The following is a 17,912-nucleotide window of genomic DNA, read 5'->3' as shown; positions in this document are numbered from 1 at the left end:
GGGGTAAATTTTTCTAAATCTAATCGACATCTAATCCATATGCCTTAAAATCAAATAAACATAATTGTTCTGATTGTAATCTTAATATTGTTATTTTTAAAGGAACTTAGTAAGGTCCTTTATTTGGCACCAATCATCCTCCGACAAAATGACTTCACATGCTCTTATATTAAATCATTACAGAAATCTTTCAAACTTAATAATCGTTCTAGCTTTATACAAATTGAAGACCAACGTGTTGTGCATTATCATTTAAATTAAAATATTATTTCTTGTACTACAAAATAATTCGCTTTCAAAATAATCAACGTATTTCTATAACAAGCATATTAATAAATTTACATAATAAAATATTATCACACTGGAAAATAATTTATGATATCGATCTCTAAATATAATGGAAGTCCAGGAAGAAAATTGTAAGAAAAACGCGAAGATAGAATAAATGCTTCCACAAAAAAAGTTAATAAAATTTAAAAAAATTTATATTATTTTTTAAAAAAATATTTTATTTTTAAATTTCTATGACACCTAGAACCCTTGGAAAAAGATATATTTAAGAATAATTTTATTAAAAATAAAACCACTTTTAAAAAGAGCCCGGGTCTGAGTTCGGGTTCACGTCCCTGATAAATAATCATGTATTGGTTGAATATGAATAATTAGCTACTCGATTTTGACTAATATTTCGAAATGTTCAAAATATTTGTACTTTTTATGGAATTAAATTTGCCGGTTTTTAATTTGTTTTGAAAATTAAGCTCTTCTTTATTGTATTATTCCACTTTCTAATTCCCATAATGTAAATTTAGTAAACGGTATAAAACGCAAACTTGATAATATATATTTTTTAAGAAACTCAAATGAAGTAAATTTATATTTAACCTTCAAGGAGAGTCGAACACTGATCTCTTAGTCTGGTGGCAAATTAACGAAAGTCCAGTTTTACCTTATTTTTTTAACAAAAGAACACTTTTATTACATGATAATATAAAAAATATAAAAGACGATCACTCTATAAAGATGGAAGTAATTAAGGTCACTATCCGGGATTTGGTTCGGACCCATACAACCGGTTCAGACCATCATCCTCAAAAAACTAATCTGTGATTCTAAATAAAAAACAGGACTAGGACCGATCTTTTTATATTTTTGTCAATTTAAAAATATTTTCTTTTCGCTCACGTCGGTGGCCCAAATTAAAAAAATAAAAAATATTTCGAGTTAAACAATATTCGTTCCTGTTGTCACATCAACCCTCTAAAATTTCGACCACGAGGCACTTTCTTTCCTGAAGAAAATATAGGAGAAAAAATTATCCATCAGGGGCGATTCTAAAGATTATTTTTATATTCGCCAGAACATTGGTTTAAAAATCTACATCGTTTATTATAGTATTTTTATTAGTCTTTTTTTAAATATATATTTACCTTTTTTTTGTTTTATCATATTTATAGAATATATGTCGTATTGGGATATGCAATCCATGGGGATTCGGAATCTCTTAATTTTAAATCATTTACAGAGGTAGATTTATAAATATCCAAAATATATTTGACGGGACAAGTATTTCCGAATATATAGGGTACTCACACTGAATTTCAGACAATTTTACCAAGAACCTTTGGACTAGTCGTAATTCATATTGATTTTTATAAGTTTTTTTCATATAAATTAATAAATAAGATAGTTTTATGGCGAAAATGTCTAAAATTAATAGGGTAGGTACACTACACATGCTAGAATACATTTTCGGTTAAACCAGAAATTTACACACTTATTTCAACCTCTCTCAAAACCACCAAATAAAATCAAGGTCTCCAGAAAACACCGACATATATTATAAATGAATAGTTTTTTCGCTCCCAAAAAAGTTTTATCGATGGCTAGTGTGAACGAATATACCGGAGACGGTCATGTATTTCACTTCATTCATTCGGGCCTGGCCGGCATGTAAAAATTTTATGAATCACAAAAATTACGCTGATTAATGAACGATGAATGCTTTAATTTTGTTTGTAAAAGGTAAATCAAAAATAAATAGAGCTCTCGAAATCAACAAATGTCTCCAGAAAAAACCGACATAAATTATAAATGAATGAATTTTTCAGTCCCAAGAAAGTTTTACCGATGGCCAATATGAGCGAATATTAATTACTGGAGATGATCGCCGGACTGTAAAATATTAAGAATCACAAAAATTACGCGAATTAATGAACGAAGAATGTTTTAATTTATATTAAGAAAATGGTAGTATAAAAATATTATTGAAATTTATTATCGAAAATTGATATTTAGGGTGAATTCCATATCAAATCAACCAAAAAAAGTCGATTCTCAACCCGACCCTCTTCAATTTTTCTTAAATTTTGCATAATGGTAGTATAAACTATAACTAAGAAAAAAATGAAATTTTACCTCCCAACAAGGTTTACTCGCTAAGATATGGGCGTTTAAAGCGCGGAAAAATAGTACATTTTTGACAAAATGTGCCTCATTTATTTTCAAATATCTCGAGAAATAATTAAGTTAGAAAAATAATTTAAATTTTATTATGTAGCTTAATAATAGTTCTTTAATATGACATAAAAATAAATATGATATAAATTTGATGAATGTCCAAAACCGGATGTATAAAACCGGAAATGGCCATAGAAAAAAAAAGGTATTTTTTTTTTCGAAATTTTTTTTCCGTAGATAGATATAACACTGCTTTATATTTGTGCCAAATCCTAGCCTGGGATGAAAAAGGGTCTAGGAGTTATGACTCTTTATATGGCTTAAATTGATCAAAAATATCTTCATTTAATGAATACTTATGAAATAATGTTTTTTTTTAAATTATGTCTAAATGATAGGCCCTAACTTTTTTTTATTTTTAATTGTTAACATGTTGTGACTAAAAATTACTTGACAAAATAATTCTAAACCAATTTATAACTTTATTTTTCTGAAATGCATAATTACATATAATATAATAATTCATAATTATGTTTACAATATATCATATATTAAATTATCTAAAGAATTGGTATAAATTTTGACTTTAATTTTATTTTCATCAAGGGGAATATAAGCATGGTATTTTTGTGTTCCCGGAATTCTTTTTGCTCTCAAAAATCTGCTTTCTAGATGATTTTCCATATTATTGTATTCATTATTGCTTACAAAAATGTAATTTACTCCATGTATATTATTTGTTGCAAAGTCGAATAAATCCATTGGTGTCAAAATATGGTTTTGATATGGCAGTTGCAAACTAGCTCGAGCTGCTAGCCGTTTTGTAATACCTCCTAAACTGTCGCACGGACTTATTCCATGAGCTGTAGCAAAAAAATGCCACTCGGCCTTTATACCAAAATCACATTCATGATTATAGAGATTTATGAAATTTTTTTTATTTTTATATTGGATTACGGCCCCAATCAGAAAAATAATAAATTTTGGTCAATATATCAAATCTTTCTTTTAAAAATAAGATCATTTTAGTTTGAAATAAATAAAAGGCACAGGCATTGTGCTTTAAGCAATCTGATATCACCACTAAACTTATATGTTTTATAGTGTTGTCCTGACGATAAAAAATGATAAAAGGGTGAATAGTGGACTGATTATTTGTCCAATGAAATCCCTGTGCATGGTCTTGCACTAAAAATGCATAATTTTCCGAAAAGTCAGCAATAACTAAGTATTCGCCAACATTTAAATTAGATTTTAAATTGTTTTGAAATAATGATTGTTGTGATGCTATAAATGAATGTGGAATCAAATTGTCTAATTTCTCAATTAAATAATCTAGGAATTTATAAGCTGATTTTGTCAGCGTTTCGAGCGTAGTTCTATCAACTACCAACCATTGTTTAAATGATATATAATCTATTGAATTCGTATCAAATAATATAATAAGTCTTTCTTTTATTTGGGATGATCCAGGACAAAATTTACATTTATTGAAGTAACATCCAGGCTGGGCAGGATTAAGACTTTGTGCAATACAATGTTTATAATCGTTTATTGGAGGATAATTATAATGATCATTATTGTTTGTAAGCTGTTTTAATTTTCCCCCTATTAAAATAAGCTTAAAATTTTGGTGTAGTGTGCAGATACACATGGTATGTGTACCTGGTCCACCTGCTAAAACACAGTTTTTGGGTCGTAAGAATGCAAATCTATTCACTCACAATATGTTAACAATTAAAAATAAAAAAAAGTTAGGGCCTATCATTTAGACATAATTTTTAAAAAAACATTATTTCATAAGTATTCATTAAATGAAGATATTTTTGATCAATTTAAGCCATATAAAGAGTCATAACTCCTAGACCCTTTTTCATCCCAGGCTAGGATTTGGCACAAATATAAAGCAGTGTTATATCTATCTACGGAAAAAAAATTTCGAAAAAAAAAATACCATTTTTTTTCTATGGCCATTTCCGGTTTTATACATCCGGTTTTGGACATTCATCAAATTTATATCATATTTATTTTTATGTCATATTAAAGAACTATTATTAAGCTACATAATAAAATTTAAATTATTTTTCTAACTTAATTATTTCTCGAGATATTTGAAAATAAATGAGGCACTTTTTGTCAAAAATGTACCATTTTTCCGCGCTTTAAACGCCCATATCTTAGCGGGTAAGCCTTTTTGGGAGGTAAAATTTCATTTTTTTCTTAGTTATAGTATATACCACCAGTATGCAAAATTTAAAAAAAATTGAAAGGGGTCGGGTTGAAACCTTGGTTGATTTGATATGGAATTCACCTTAGGGAAATGAGAAAAAAGGGTGAAAAAACGCTCATATAAGTGAATGGGGGGGGGGGAAGAGTATAAGTAAGTTAGGGAAATATACCATTAGAATACGTAATACTTTCTAGAGTTTAAAAAAATATTTTAAAGAAATTTGCTCCAAAGATGGAGACGTGGAACCAACTTTAATATTGAACCATTTTGAAACCAAGAATAACAACTCTTTCGAGCTAATATAATACAAATATTTAAGTTATATAAATGCTATATGTAAAACTGTACTGTTAGGAATTAGTAGATAGACTTAATGGAGGGCGTAGATCTATTCCATTTTTCCCATTATAATTTTAATATTTGTGTCATGTTCAGTTTGATATTTATCTAATGGTTCTGAGGAAAGTTATTTTGTGCTCATGGATGTCATATTAAAATTACACGTAGATTTGATTTTTAAGTTTTTTCATTTAAATGATGTTTTATCCTACTTAATGTTCCTAATTTTTTATTAAAATAAAATTATTTTAAGTTATATTTTGCAGACGATATATTAAATTTGGTAATGCACTGAACATATTTTCTGTGTTTTTTATTGGGATTGTAGGTAAAAAAAAAATTCTTGACAAACTTTTCGTTTTCATAGTGTAAAATAATTAAAAAGGAAAGATTCACAAAAACTTACCTCTAGAAATACAATATAAAATCAAATATACATAAAAATTGAGCAAAAATTGAGCAAAAATTAAGCAAAAAATTATATGAAATGCATAGTATCTGCATCAAGATTAGATAAATTTGAACAGAATTTTATAAAAAATCTAGTAAAGTTATAACCTTATCCCGTATCCAGTTTTGATGAAATTAAGCAAAACAATTATTATAAAATAAATGAATGCTTAACTATATCATATCCCCAACCAAAATAAAATCTGATGGGTGGAAGGGAAGTACATAGTTTTTATTATATTAAGTAAAATATTATCATTAAATTTATTGAGAGGATATCAATTAAATTTTTAGATGAAATAACGTAAAATATATTGCTGTAAAAATGTATTTAATACTTTTATTATATAGACCTATTATAAATAATATTACATATATTGCAAAATATCGACCGAATCTTTATTTAATTTCAAAGGGTTAGACAGGCGCGTACGCAGCGGGGGGGGGGGCAGGGGGACAAATCCCCCCCTCCCAAAAGCCAAAAAATGCAGATGCCGGATTATATTTTTTTATTTATCACAATCATCTACTAGTTATTTTATCAATTAATTTCTATTTCAAGTTTTCCTTGGTGTAATTTACCTATATTTTCAAATTTTAGTGGCATATTATTTATCTAAATTTCTAGTTAAATAATAATTATCCCTGAAACTCCTTGTCCAACAGGGAGAAAGAAATTGCAAGCTTGTCCAACGAGATCGAGTCTCCACCAGTAATTTATGGAGTTAGAAGAGCCGATTATTAATTCTATTACTGAAATATCACAATGGCTTGAAAGAAATATTTCCTCAGAAGCAAGAAAATTATTGGATTCACCTATTCCAAATTTTTTTTCTCATTAGAATGTATTATTTAATTATACCTATTTTATGTAATACTTTTGAAAATCATGACATTGACTTGATTAAGAAGATGCAGGCGCGTACGCAGGAATTTGGTCTGCGGGGGGATAATAAATATTTTTAAGAAATATTATTGTTAATTAAAAATACTAAGCATAAATTTATTAGGACTAATAACTTTTCTAATACACAATTTTAAATTAATGTGAATTATAAAAAAATTATATATATAAACCAGCATTGAAAAACTATAAAATAAATGTGAATTATCTATAATCAATATATATAAAAGCCTTGTCACATCTATAATATATATAAAAGCCTTGTCACAAAAATAGCGTTACGCTCTCATGTCACACTTTTCATGTCCCACTTTATAATATATATTCAAAAAATCGTTAATTTTGAAAAGTGCATGTGGCCCAATCGGGCAAGAACTTCGCTTGGATTATTGGACTTGGGTTCGAATCCCGGCAAATATTTTTTTTTCTTAATCTGGTAAAATATTTTTTTTTCTCAAAATTAATCAAATAGATACGATTCAAAGAGTACGAGATTTATTTAAATACTTTTTTAATTCTTGAATTTATGTATAATTTAAAATTTAAACAATTATATGGGGAATCAGAATTTTCTCTTTTATTTGATGAGGGATGAATCAGAAATTTTCCTATCTTATGAGGTGTTATTTATTATATTTATTTAGGGTTATTCTAAAATTTTCCATTATTTTTATAAAATATGTTAATAAAGTATATATTTAGTAATTTTAATTTATGTGTACAATTAAAACGTCTTTTAAAATAAATTTTTATTCATTTGTATTTTATAATCTAAAAATTTATTCTTGCAGATGGGAGTTTTATGTTAAAACCCTTAAGAAGGATCCATTCCACATTGAATTTTATACAACTTTATATCTCTTAATTAGGTAATTTTTATGCTTAAGTAAATATTTGCATCTCTCTTATCTTTTCTGAAATTGGCCTTTCTACATGCATTCCATAGTTTTGTTTATTTTCTCATAAATAACTTATTATAACATTTTTGATTAAATGTACAACTTTTTTGTTTAACTTATATATAATTTGACTATGATTAAAGTTAACCTCCTATTATTTGTTAACTTAGAATATCTTTTTATTTTTTCTATTGTAATTTAATAACAATGTCTTAAATTTAAATTTATATTTTGTAACTAAGTAATAAATCATTTGGAATCCGTGAAGTTGGCCCTACAATTTTTGATTTTCAATGGTTTATCAGTTGGTATGATTTGTACCCGATTTGTACCGTTTTCAGTTCGATTTGTACCATCACCGTTTTTGAGATATTCAAAGAACAAAATGGGGGGACAACTTCACGACAGCCCCCCCCCAACTTTTGAATTTAAAAATAAAAAGTGCATAGGTCGATAAAGAATGATTTGTACCGATTTGTACCGTTTTCAGTTCGATTTGTACCATCACCGTTTTCCAGCTATTGACCGTTAAAAATATGGCGCCAAAAATAAAAAACACTCAAAATTTATTTTTGTAAAATTTTTTAACGTACAACGTTTTTTCTCTTCCCAATGATATCTCAAATTAAGCTTTATCTTCATTATTTATTTCGGAAATCAAATTTTAAACCTTATATTATAGCGTGAAGTTAGCCCCCCCCCCCCGATATTCAAAACTTGAGATTTTTCAAATTTTTAAAACGGGATTGATTTGTACCGATTTGTACCGATTTGTACCGTTTCAAACTCGATTTGTACTATTACCGTTTTCCAGCTATTGACCGTTAAAGATATGACGCCAAAAATAAAAAACACTCAAAATTTTTTTTAAAATTTTTTAACATACAACGGTAGAGAATTTTTTTCTCTTCCCAATGATGCCACAAATTAAGCTTTATCTTTTATATATTTCGGAAATCAAATTTTAAACCTTATATTATAGCGTGAAGTTAGCCCCCCCCCCCCCGATATTCAAAATGTAAGATTTTTCAAATTTTTAAAACGGGATTGATTTATACCCGATTTGTACCGTTTCAAACTCGATTTGTACTATTACCGTTTTTTAGCTATTGACCGTTAAAGATATGGCGCCAAAAATAAAAACACTCAAAATTTATTTTTTTTAAATTTTTTTAACGCACAACGATAGAGAATTTTTTTCTCTTCCCAATGATGTCTCAAATTAAGCTTTATCTTCATTATTTATTTCGGAAATCAAATTTTAAACCTTATTTTATAGCGTGAAGTTAGCCCCCCCCCCCGATATTCAAATTGAGATTTTTCAAATTTTTAAAACGGGATTGATTTGTACCGATTTGTACCGTTTCAAACTCGATTTGTACTATTACCGTTTTCCAGCTATTGACCGTTAAAGATATGACGCCAAAAATAAAAAACACTCAAAATTTTTTTTTAAAATTTTTTAACATACAACGGTAGAGAATTTTTTTCTCTTCCCAATGATGCCACAAATTAAGCTTTATCTTTTATATATTTCGGAAATCAAATTTTAAACCTTATATTATAGCGTGAAGTTAGCCCCCCCCCCGATATTCAAAATGTAAGATTTTTCAAATTTTTAAAACGGGATTGATTTGTACCCGATTTGTACCGTTTCAAACTCGATTTGTACTATTACCGTTTTTTAGCTATTGACCGTTAAAGATATGGCGCCAAAAATAAAAACACTCAAAATTTATTTTTTTTAAATTTTTTTAACGCACAACGATAGAGAATTTTTTTCTCTTCCCAATGATGTCTCAAATTAAGCTTTATCTTCATTATTTATTTCGGAAATCAAATTTTAAACCTTATTTTATAGCGTGAAGTTAGCCCCCCCCCCGATATTCAAATTGAGATTTTTCAAATTTTTAAAACGGGATTGATTTGTACCGATTTGTACCATTTCAAACTCGATTTGTACTATTACCGTTTTCCAGCTATTGACCGTTAAAGATATGACGCCAAAAATAAAAAACACTCAAAATTTTTTTTAAAATTTTTTAACATACAACGGTAGAGAATTTTTTTCTCTTCCCAATGATGCCACAAATTAAGCTTTATCTTTTATATATTATCGGAAATCAAATTTTAAACCTTATATTATAGCGTGAAGTTAGCCCCCCCCCCCCCGATATTCAAAATTTAAGATTTTTCAAATTTTTAAAACGGGATTGATTTGTACCCGATTTGTACCGTTTCAAACTCGATTTGTACTATTACCGTTTTTTAGCTATTGACCGTTAAAGATATGGCGCCAAAAATAAAAACACTCAAAATTTATTTTTTTTTAAATTTTTTTAACGTACAACGGTAGAGAATTTTTTTCGGAGTGTTTTTATTTTTGGCGCCATATTTTTAACGGTCAATAGCTGGAAAACGGTGATGGTACAAATCGAACTGAAAACGGTACAAACGGTACAAATCATTCTTTATCGACCTATGCACTTTTTATTTTTAAATTCAAAAGTTGGGGGGCTGTCGTGAAGTTGGCCCCCCATTTTGTTCTTTGAATATCTCAAAAACGGTGATGGTACAAATCGAACTGAAAACGGTACAAATCGGGTACAAATCATACCAACTGATAAACCATTGATAATCAAAAATTGTGGGGCCAACTTCACGGACCTATTTGGAAGGGTGGTGGTTTGTTTAAAATTTAAATTAGAATGAACATATTTTTAGCATGGTACTTTAATATGTATTCATGATTTTCATATAAATACCAGGCAGGAGCTAACCAGTAGAATGATAGGTAAATCAGATATTTCCCCTTCATTTGATCCTAATTTTGAAAAATTTTCACAATAATATAAATGGCAATAAAAATATATACATATTAGACAGATTTAATTCTTATAAACCCCTACATCACACCTATTTTTCTGGATCCAAGGAAAAAATAAATTATTCTGGGTTTTCCTGGATTTGGGAAATATTTTTCACAATTAATATGGACTTGGAAGTAGCTTGGGAAACATTTTTTAAAATTAATATAGTCTTAGATTCCTGAAAATTTTTTAATTTTAAATATGGGTTAGAAATTGGCCGAAAAATTTCTTTTCGAGACATTACCAGGCCTGATCAAATATCAAGGCCCATGCAACTTTCATATTCTGATTGTATTTTTAAATGCATTGTGACTTTTTATATATTTTATTTCAGTTCTCAACTATCAAAATTATTATGGTCTTTTTGAGAAAATTTTCCCAAGTGCGTGGACCTGGCTTGTGAATTTTTTTAATATTAGGCATAGGTGTAATATTTAACACAGAATATTTATATGGCCCTCAGGTAAAAGCTAATTTAAATATATTTTTATAAAAATAGTATTCATTCTCAGTCTTAATGGGTTGGCCTTTGTCTGAAGTAGGGGTGAGCTGGGTTAAAATAGAATAAAAAATAGATATGGTTTTTAGAGATTTACCTATCTCCCTGGTTGGGAAAAAATTTTGAAAATTACTATGGGTTGGGAGGCTTGGGAAAATTTTTTTATAAAATTTTTATAGGTTGGGCTGGGTTTGAAAAATATTTTTATAAATTATATTAGGCTGGGCTTGGGGTAAATTTTCAAAAATATTATGAGCTAGAATGCTCGTGAATTTTTTTATTATTAACTATGAGTCAGACATTGGCCTAAAAAAAATTTTATGCAGGCCTGGGCTCAGCCTGTTCAAAAAACCTAGGTCCATGAAAATCTGATTTTGATTGTATTTTTAACATTATGATTATTTAAATATTTTATTTCAGTTCTCAACTACCAAAATTATTATATTCACTGGGCTTGGAAGAATTTTTCAAAATTATTATGGCTTGGTACTTTGCCTGGGAATTTTTTTAATATTAAATATTAGGTATAAATGATCAGTAATATTTATCAAATAATATTGGTATTATCAAGTAAAAGCTTTAAATTTAATTTTACCAAACCATAGTATTTACACTTAGTTTTAATGGATTAAACCAGGCATGAAGGAGGGGGGGAGGGATTAAAAGAATAATAATTGGATATTATTTTCAAATAAAAGGTAACAACTATCATAAAAGTAAGTAGAAAATTCTCATTCCCCGTCAATTTTGACAGGCTATCTTCTAGTAAAATATAAAGTGAATATAACCACGATATTAATCACTTAAATGACCCAAAATTGAAATTTGAATTTTTTGAGCCTTAAAATATATAAAGTATAAAAACTTTTAATGTTGATATAAATTAATACACAAAAAGTTTCTTAGGAATAAATGTATTTTGTATGTTTTGAGCTAATTTTTCAATTATCTATCCTTGCTTGGCGTTAAATGCCTATGAATATTCAAAAGATCCAAATCATTCAATCTACTTTCAGAAGTTGTATTTCATAGGTATGTTCTCCAGAGACTTGCAGACCCGGCCCCCGAGCCGGACCGTATTTTAATTTTTTTAAACATAGCCGGGCCGGGCTCGAAATTTTTTTAAAAAAAACACCCGGGTTGGACCTGAAATTTTTTTTAAAAAAAATATCCAGGCTGAACTGTATATTTTAAAACCAAATATTTTAAATCTCCATTATTAGCTATAAAAATCAAAAATTAATATAATTTATTTTAAAAAAATTCGGACCGGGCCTGAAAATTTTATTTTTAAAAAAGCCGGTTCAAGCCTGAAATTTTTAAAAAAAATATGGACCGTGCTCTGCAAATGGTACCTCTGCATGGCTCTGTTATTCTTCTTAAAAAAGAGAGTGTTCACCCGGTATAGTTGCTAACATATATATAACCATTTTAATACATTGGGAATATAATCTAAAATATGTTTGAAATAATGCAACGCATCCATGCATTTTTTGGGACTGTATCAACCATAGTTAATCTTTTAATCATAGTTATTCAATCATAAGATATTTTAACATCTTCATGATAAAAATTTAACAAATATTTTTTTTTCTATCACCATCTGAAAAGGATTTTGTGGAAGTAATATCTGCGGATTTGTAAGTGCTGCACTATGAATTAAAAACCATTCATTTATTTGGGTTATAAATGTATCTAAAAGAGAGGACATTTATTTTTTAATACTCTTCTACTGATCCTATATTAATGTTTTGACGATGAGCTTGCTTGCTGCAAGTCGAGGGGGACAAATATTAAACACGTATAGCTCTGCTTTTGTCTCAACAATAACATATAAAATATGAAATTCTTCATCAACATTAGCTCTAATTTCCTTGAGTTCTAATAAAATGCTTTCCGCTATTCTCATTTTCTTAATCAAGTCAATGTCATGATTTTGAAAAGTATTACATAAAATAATTGTATAATTAAATAATACATTCTAATGAGAAAAAAAATTTTGGAATGAATCCAATAATTTTCTTGCTTCTGAGGAAATATTTCATTCAAACCATTGTGATATTTCAGTAATAGCATTAATAATCGGCTCTTCTAACTATATAAAAGCTGTTACTGGTGGAGACTCGATCGGACAAGCTTACAATTTCTTTCTTCCTGTTGGACAAAGTCAGAGATAATCAGGGTTGTGCATTTGACCGGTCAAATACAATTCGGTCAATTGACCGATATTTGACCGGTCAAATATGGTCAAATACGGTCAAATATGGTCAAATTCAAATAAATGTTTTTTACACCAATATTAACTTTATTTTGCATTTATATAATATTATAATAAATCTATGTATAATAATAAATATCATAATATTTTTTAATTCATTCTATAGTCAATGTTTCACCCTCCGTGGCAGAGTCTTGTTCCGATTCATATTCAATATCATTATTTTCTTTAATATTTTTAATCAATCTTAAATTATGATACACTCTTACTAATTTTCCTGCTGTAGAAGCCTTTAATCTATTTCTGTTTTTCGTGTGAATATTGCCCCAAACCGACCAATTTTTTTCAGAAGAAGAAGTCGAACTAGGAAATGTTAGTAAAATATTAGCGACTTCTCTTAATGGGCAAGGTGGTCAAAATGCATTCCACCAACTTGAGGCCGAAATTTGATTGTTTCTTATGGAAGTTACAACTTTCCACATATTATGGCTATTAAATATACCGCTTTTGCTTCTGAAATTTACTATATTACTCAAAATATTTTGATTATCACCACCTTGTAAAATACCCAATTCTTGTATTATATTACATGCTTCATCAAATTCAGTATTAGTAAGATGCTCCCCTTGATATTGGGGGTCCAATAAATAAGCAGCATTGTGAGCACATGTATTTATATCAGTTTTTCTCTTTTCAAACATAACCTTAATTTTTTTTTCTTGAGATGGAGAAAATATAGAATCATGACATGATTGTATTATGTGTTTTTCCAAATTAAGCATCTCGTTTTTTACTTGGGCCAAAGTACATTTATCCCCTTGCACTTTCAACAATGAGGTAGCTAAAGGTTGGAGTATAGCTAAAAATTTTAAATTTTTCGTCCAAAATTCTTCGTTTAATATATTATTGGTAATTTCTATGGGACAATTATCACAAACAGCTTCTTCAACAACTGATGCTTTTAGAGCTTTCTTGCATATTTGAATTTGCTCCATACATTTTATTGACGATGCCCATCTTGTTTGGCTAATTGTACTTAATGTAGATGGTATGCCATGAAGATTCTTATTACGGGAAAATACTGCAGCTGGTATGTGTTTATTCTTGAAAAATTTAACAATTTTTTTAATTATTGAAATATGGTCACTGAAGGCGTCCAATCGTTCAAAATCGTGAAAGAATAACTGCAATGTATGCGCTGCACAACCATAACATTGTATATGATTATAAATAGATTCAGATTTTAGAATTCTCCAGGCTGCTTTCATGTTAGCGGCATTATCAGTAACTAAAGAATATACTTTTACCGGATTCAATTCATGTACATTTTTAAATTCCTGGGCAATATAATCTGCCGTATGGCGATTTTCCTCAGTATTTAGAAATTTGTAGAACACTGGAACAGGCGTCATCACCATAAAATTAATAATACTCTCGTTTCTAATGTTGCTCCAGCCATCTGATACAATTGATAAGTAAGGAGCTTTATCTATTATATCTGCAACTCTCACCTCCATATCACCTGACGCTTTGTCTAGAAGATATCCAGCCAGCTGCCTTCTCCTGGGTAATGTGTAAATAGGACGTATTTTTTTAAAAAATTCTTGGATGTAGGGATTTTCAGTGATGTGGAAAGGTAAATTGCTCGCATATACAGCCTTTGCAAACAATTGATCCAGCTCATTTTTTTCTTTGGGATTAATTCTATCTATGAAACCGGTTATACAAGATTGAGATTTATATTTAATCGCCTTGCTTGTAGATTGATTAGAAATAAGGGAATCAAATTCTCCTAAGTCACAAGACAAAATATTGTTCATTTGATAATCATTCTCACTAATTTCACCCAATTCTTCATTAGAGTTAGACTTAGAAGTATTACAAATTACATTTGTGATATTTTTTGTAGAGGTTGATATTTTGGAATTTGAATAAAATTTTTCCTTAATTATAACAGGGCACATAGTACAGCTGCTTAATAAATGTTTGACCATTCTATCAACGTGGGTGATATAGGACATCTTGCAAAACTTGCACACCGCTTTAACTGATTCACCATCGCGTACTTCTTGAAAATGTTTCCAAACATGATGCTTTGGTTTGACCATAATCCCTAATATATTAAAATTTAACAAAAAATGATTTTGATTATTGTAAAGTTAATCAATCTTAACTATTTTATAATTATCGACCAATTATTCCAATAATTTCTTAATATTATAAATATAATATAATAAACTTTTTACCAGAATTGAATAATATTCCGTAAATCTGACCAGAACAATTAAAATGAAAATTAATTTTAAAAACCAAATATAGCAAGTGTAAGTAAAACAAATGAGAATTAATATAATTTATACTCGGCTAAATATTAAATAAAATTTAAATTTATTAAAAAATAAGAATGAAAAAATTATATTATGATTATAATAAATCGGGTATTTTTATTTTTTTTAAGAAAAATGAATTGAAAAAAATAAAGAAGGCGAGAAACGGCAATGATTAGGCAAAAAAATAACTAAAAATATTACTATATTTAGAAAAATTACATATTTATATTTTAATAAAAAAATAATAAGATTGATAAACATGCTTTTAATGCATACTAGTTAATTATATCAAAATATTTATTCGCCATTAATATTTTAGAGTATTTGACCAGTCAAATACTCCTCCGGTCAATTGACCACATGCCAACCCTGGAGATAATTATTATTTGACTAGAAATTTTAGATAAATAATACGCTAATAAAATTTGAAAATACAGGTAAATTACGCCAAGGAAAACTTGAAATATAAATTAATTAATAAAATAACTTAGTAGATGAATGTGACAAATAAATACAATTAAATATATATAAGAGATAGGAATAAATATTAACAAATGTAAATTAATATTAACAAATGTAAATTAATATTAACAAATGTAAATTAATATTAACAATATAATTATTGAAAAATATAATCCGGCATCTGCATTTTTTGGCTTTGGGGGGGGGGGGGGGATTTGTCCCCCTGCCCCCCCCCGCTGAGCGGAAAGCATTTATTAGAACTCAAGGAAATTAGAGCTAATGTTGATGAATTCATATTTTATATGTTATTGTTGAGACAAAAGCAGAGCTATACGTGTTTAATATTTGTCCCCCTCGACTTGCAGCAAGCAAGCTCATTATCAAAACATTAATATAGGATCAGTAGAAGAGAATTAAAAAACAAATGTTCCCTCTCTTAGATACAATTATAACCCAAATAAATGAATGGTTTTTGTTAATATATAAATTTTGAATATTAAAACTTTTATATTTTTTATATTTTTCTTTCTTTTACTTTTTATAAAATATAAGGACGACCTTGTCGCAATTCTTTCTTTTTCGTTTTTTGAAATAGATTTATATAACATTTTAAAAAACTATTTTAATATGTAAAAATGTATTTTGTATAAAGACTCAAATTTTCAGTGTAGTTAGTGATAATAAAATAAAAATTTAATATTAAACGTTTGCCTTCCATACAAATTATTATGGTGGCAGAATATTTGATAATTACTACGTTACCAACCGAAATAAGTATAAAAAAAATTTTTGATAACAATAAAAGAGATTGGACATACAAATTACACGAAAGCAAGACTATTATTCTAATACGATACGATAGACTGGAGGATATGCAACAGGCCTATAGACTCAAAAATGTAAAGCAATACATTGACGCCAATGGGAGATTATATTGAAGGCGAAACGATATCAAAGACATTAAAGAAACCATCAATATTAGTCGTATTGTATTTAAACAAATATATATATAATAAATTATAATTATAAAATATTGATGTGATATAATAAAAGTATAATGAAACCTTTAATAAACGTTAAAAATACTATTATTGAATGTCCAAATTATAATAATGCCGTTGAAGTTTTTTAAAAAAAATTTGATAATATTTTTAAGGATCCACAATTTTCTGATGCAGAAAAAGCATACGCATTCACGCAAAAATTACCCGAAGAAGAATACCTGAAACTAGAAGAATTTTACAATCCGTCAATCGTACTTGAAAGTTTCAAACTATTACACCCAGACAAATCTTATATAACGTATCTAAAAGAATTTAGTGAAGTGGTACAAGATAAAAATGAAACATTCAGTAATTGGGTAACTAGATTATGTATGTTAAGTAATAAATGCAGATTCAGTAATTATAGTAGAGCAATCGAGAGAATAAAAATATTTTCAACTAATAAAGAGATACGTCAGAAAATTTCACATATAGAAAGTATAGATATACCAGAGATAATAAAAATAGGAAAGGAGATTGAGGAAGAAGAAGCATAATGATAAAATAATTAATAAAATTGATAACATAAAAATAGAAGGAGACACAACGGAAATAAAACAAATAGAAATGCAGAAAGATAAATACGATGATCGCAATAAAGGGATAGATGCGCAAACGAATAACGTGTACAGAAATCAATGGAAACCTAGATACGATAATTATTAAAGAAACAATTATCAAGGGAATAATTTTATCCACGATTTCAAAACAATTTCAATCCACGATATCAAAACAATTTTAATTCGAGACATTCAAATAATTTTGGACCAAGATATCGAAACAATTATAATCCTAGAGTTTACGATAATGAAAGGGGGAATAATGAGCCAAGACCGTACAATAATTTTAGAAGATTTAACATTAAAAATAATTATAATAACAACTACAATAACTATAGATATAATAATGATGATAATTATAGATATTATAGACATCAAAACGAATCGAGATACATACCAAGATACAATAATAATCAAAACAATAATCAGTCATACAACAACAGATATAGAGACAATAATAATCAATCCAGATACTCGAATAATATAAATAACGTCGATAGAGAAGAAATAAAAGAATTGCACTTCTGGGAAGGACGTGGATAAAAGTTTTCGGAAACATACTTAATAAATTTGTGAATCTAATCGAGGAAAGTAATAATGATATGATAGAAAAATTGATAAAAGTATGCAACTCAAAAATTAACAAAA

General features: G+C 28.1%; 1 protein-coding gene across 1 annotated transcript; it reads right to left on the bottom strand.

Moving 5' to 3' along the window:
* Positions 1-13,282: 13,282 nt before the first annotated feature.
* Positions 13,283-14,977, bottom strand: LOC135929166 (uncharacterized). The gene has a single exon (XM_065465693.1). It carries the CDS (start codon positions 14,975-14,977, stop codon positions 13,283-13,285), a length of 1,695 nt encoding a protein of 564 aa, XP_065321765.1.
* Between the last annotated feature and the right edge of the window lie 2,935 nt (positions 14,978-17,912).

This window comes from Gordionus sp. m RMFG-2023, chromosome 1 (assembly GCF_954871325.1).
Source record: "Gordionus sp. m RMFG-2023 chromosome 1, tfGorSpeb1-WG-v2, whole genome shotgun sequence".
Lineage (NCBI taxonomy): Eukaryota > Metazoa > Nematomorpha > Gordioida > Chordodea > Parachordodidae > Gordionus > Gordionus sp. m RMFG-2023.
Note: the sequence above shows the minus strand (reverse complement) of the source record. Positions and strands in the feature narration are given on the sequence as shown.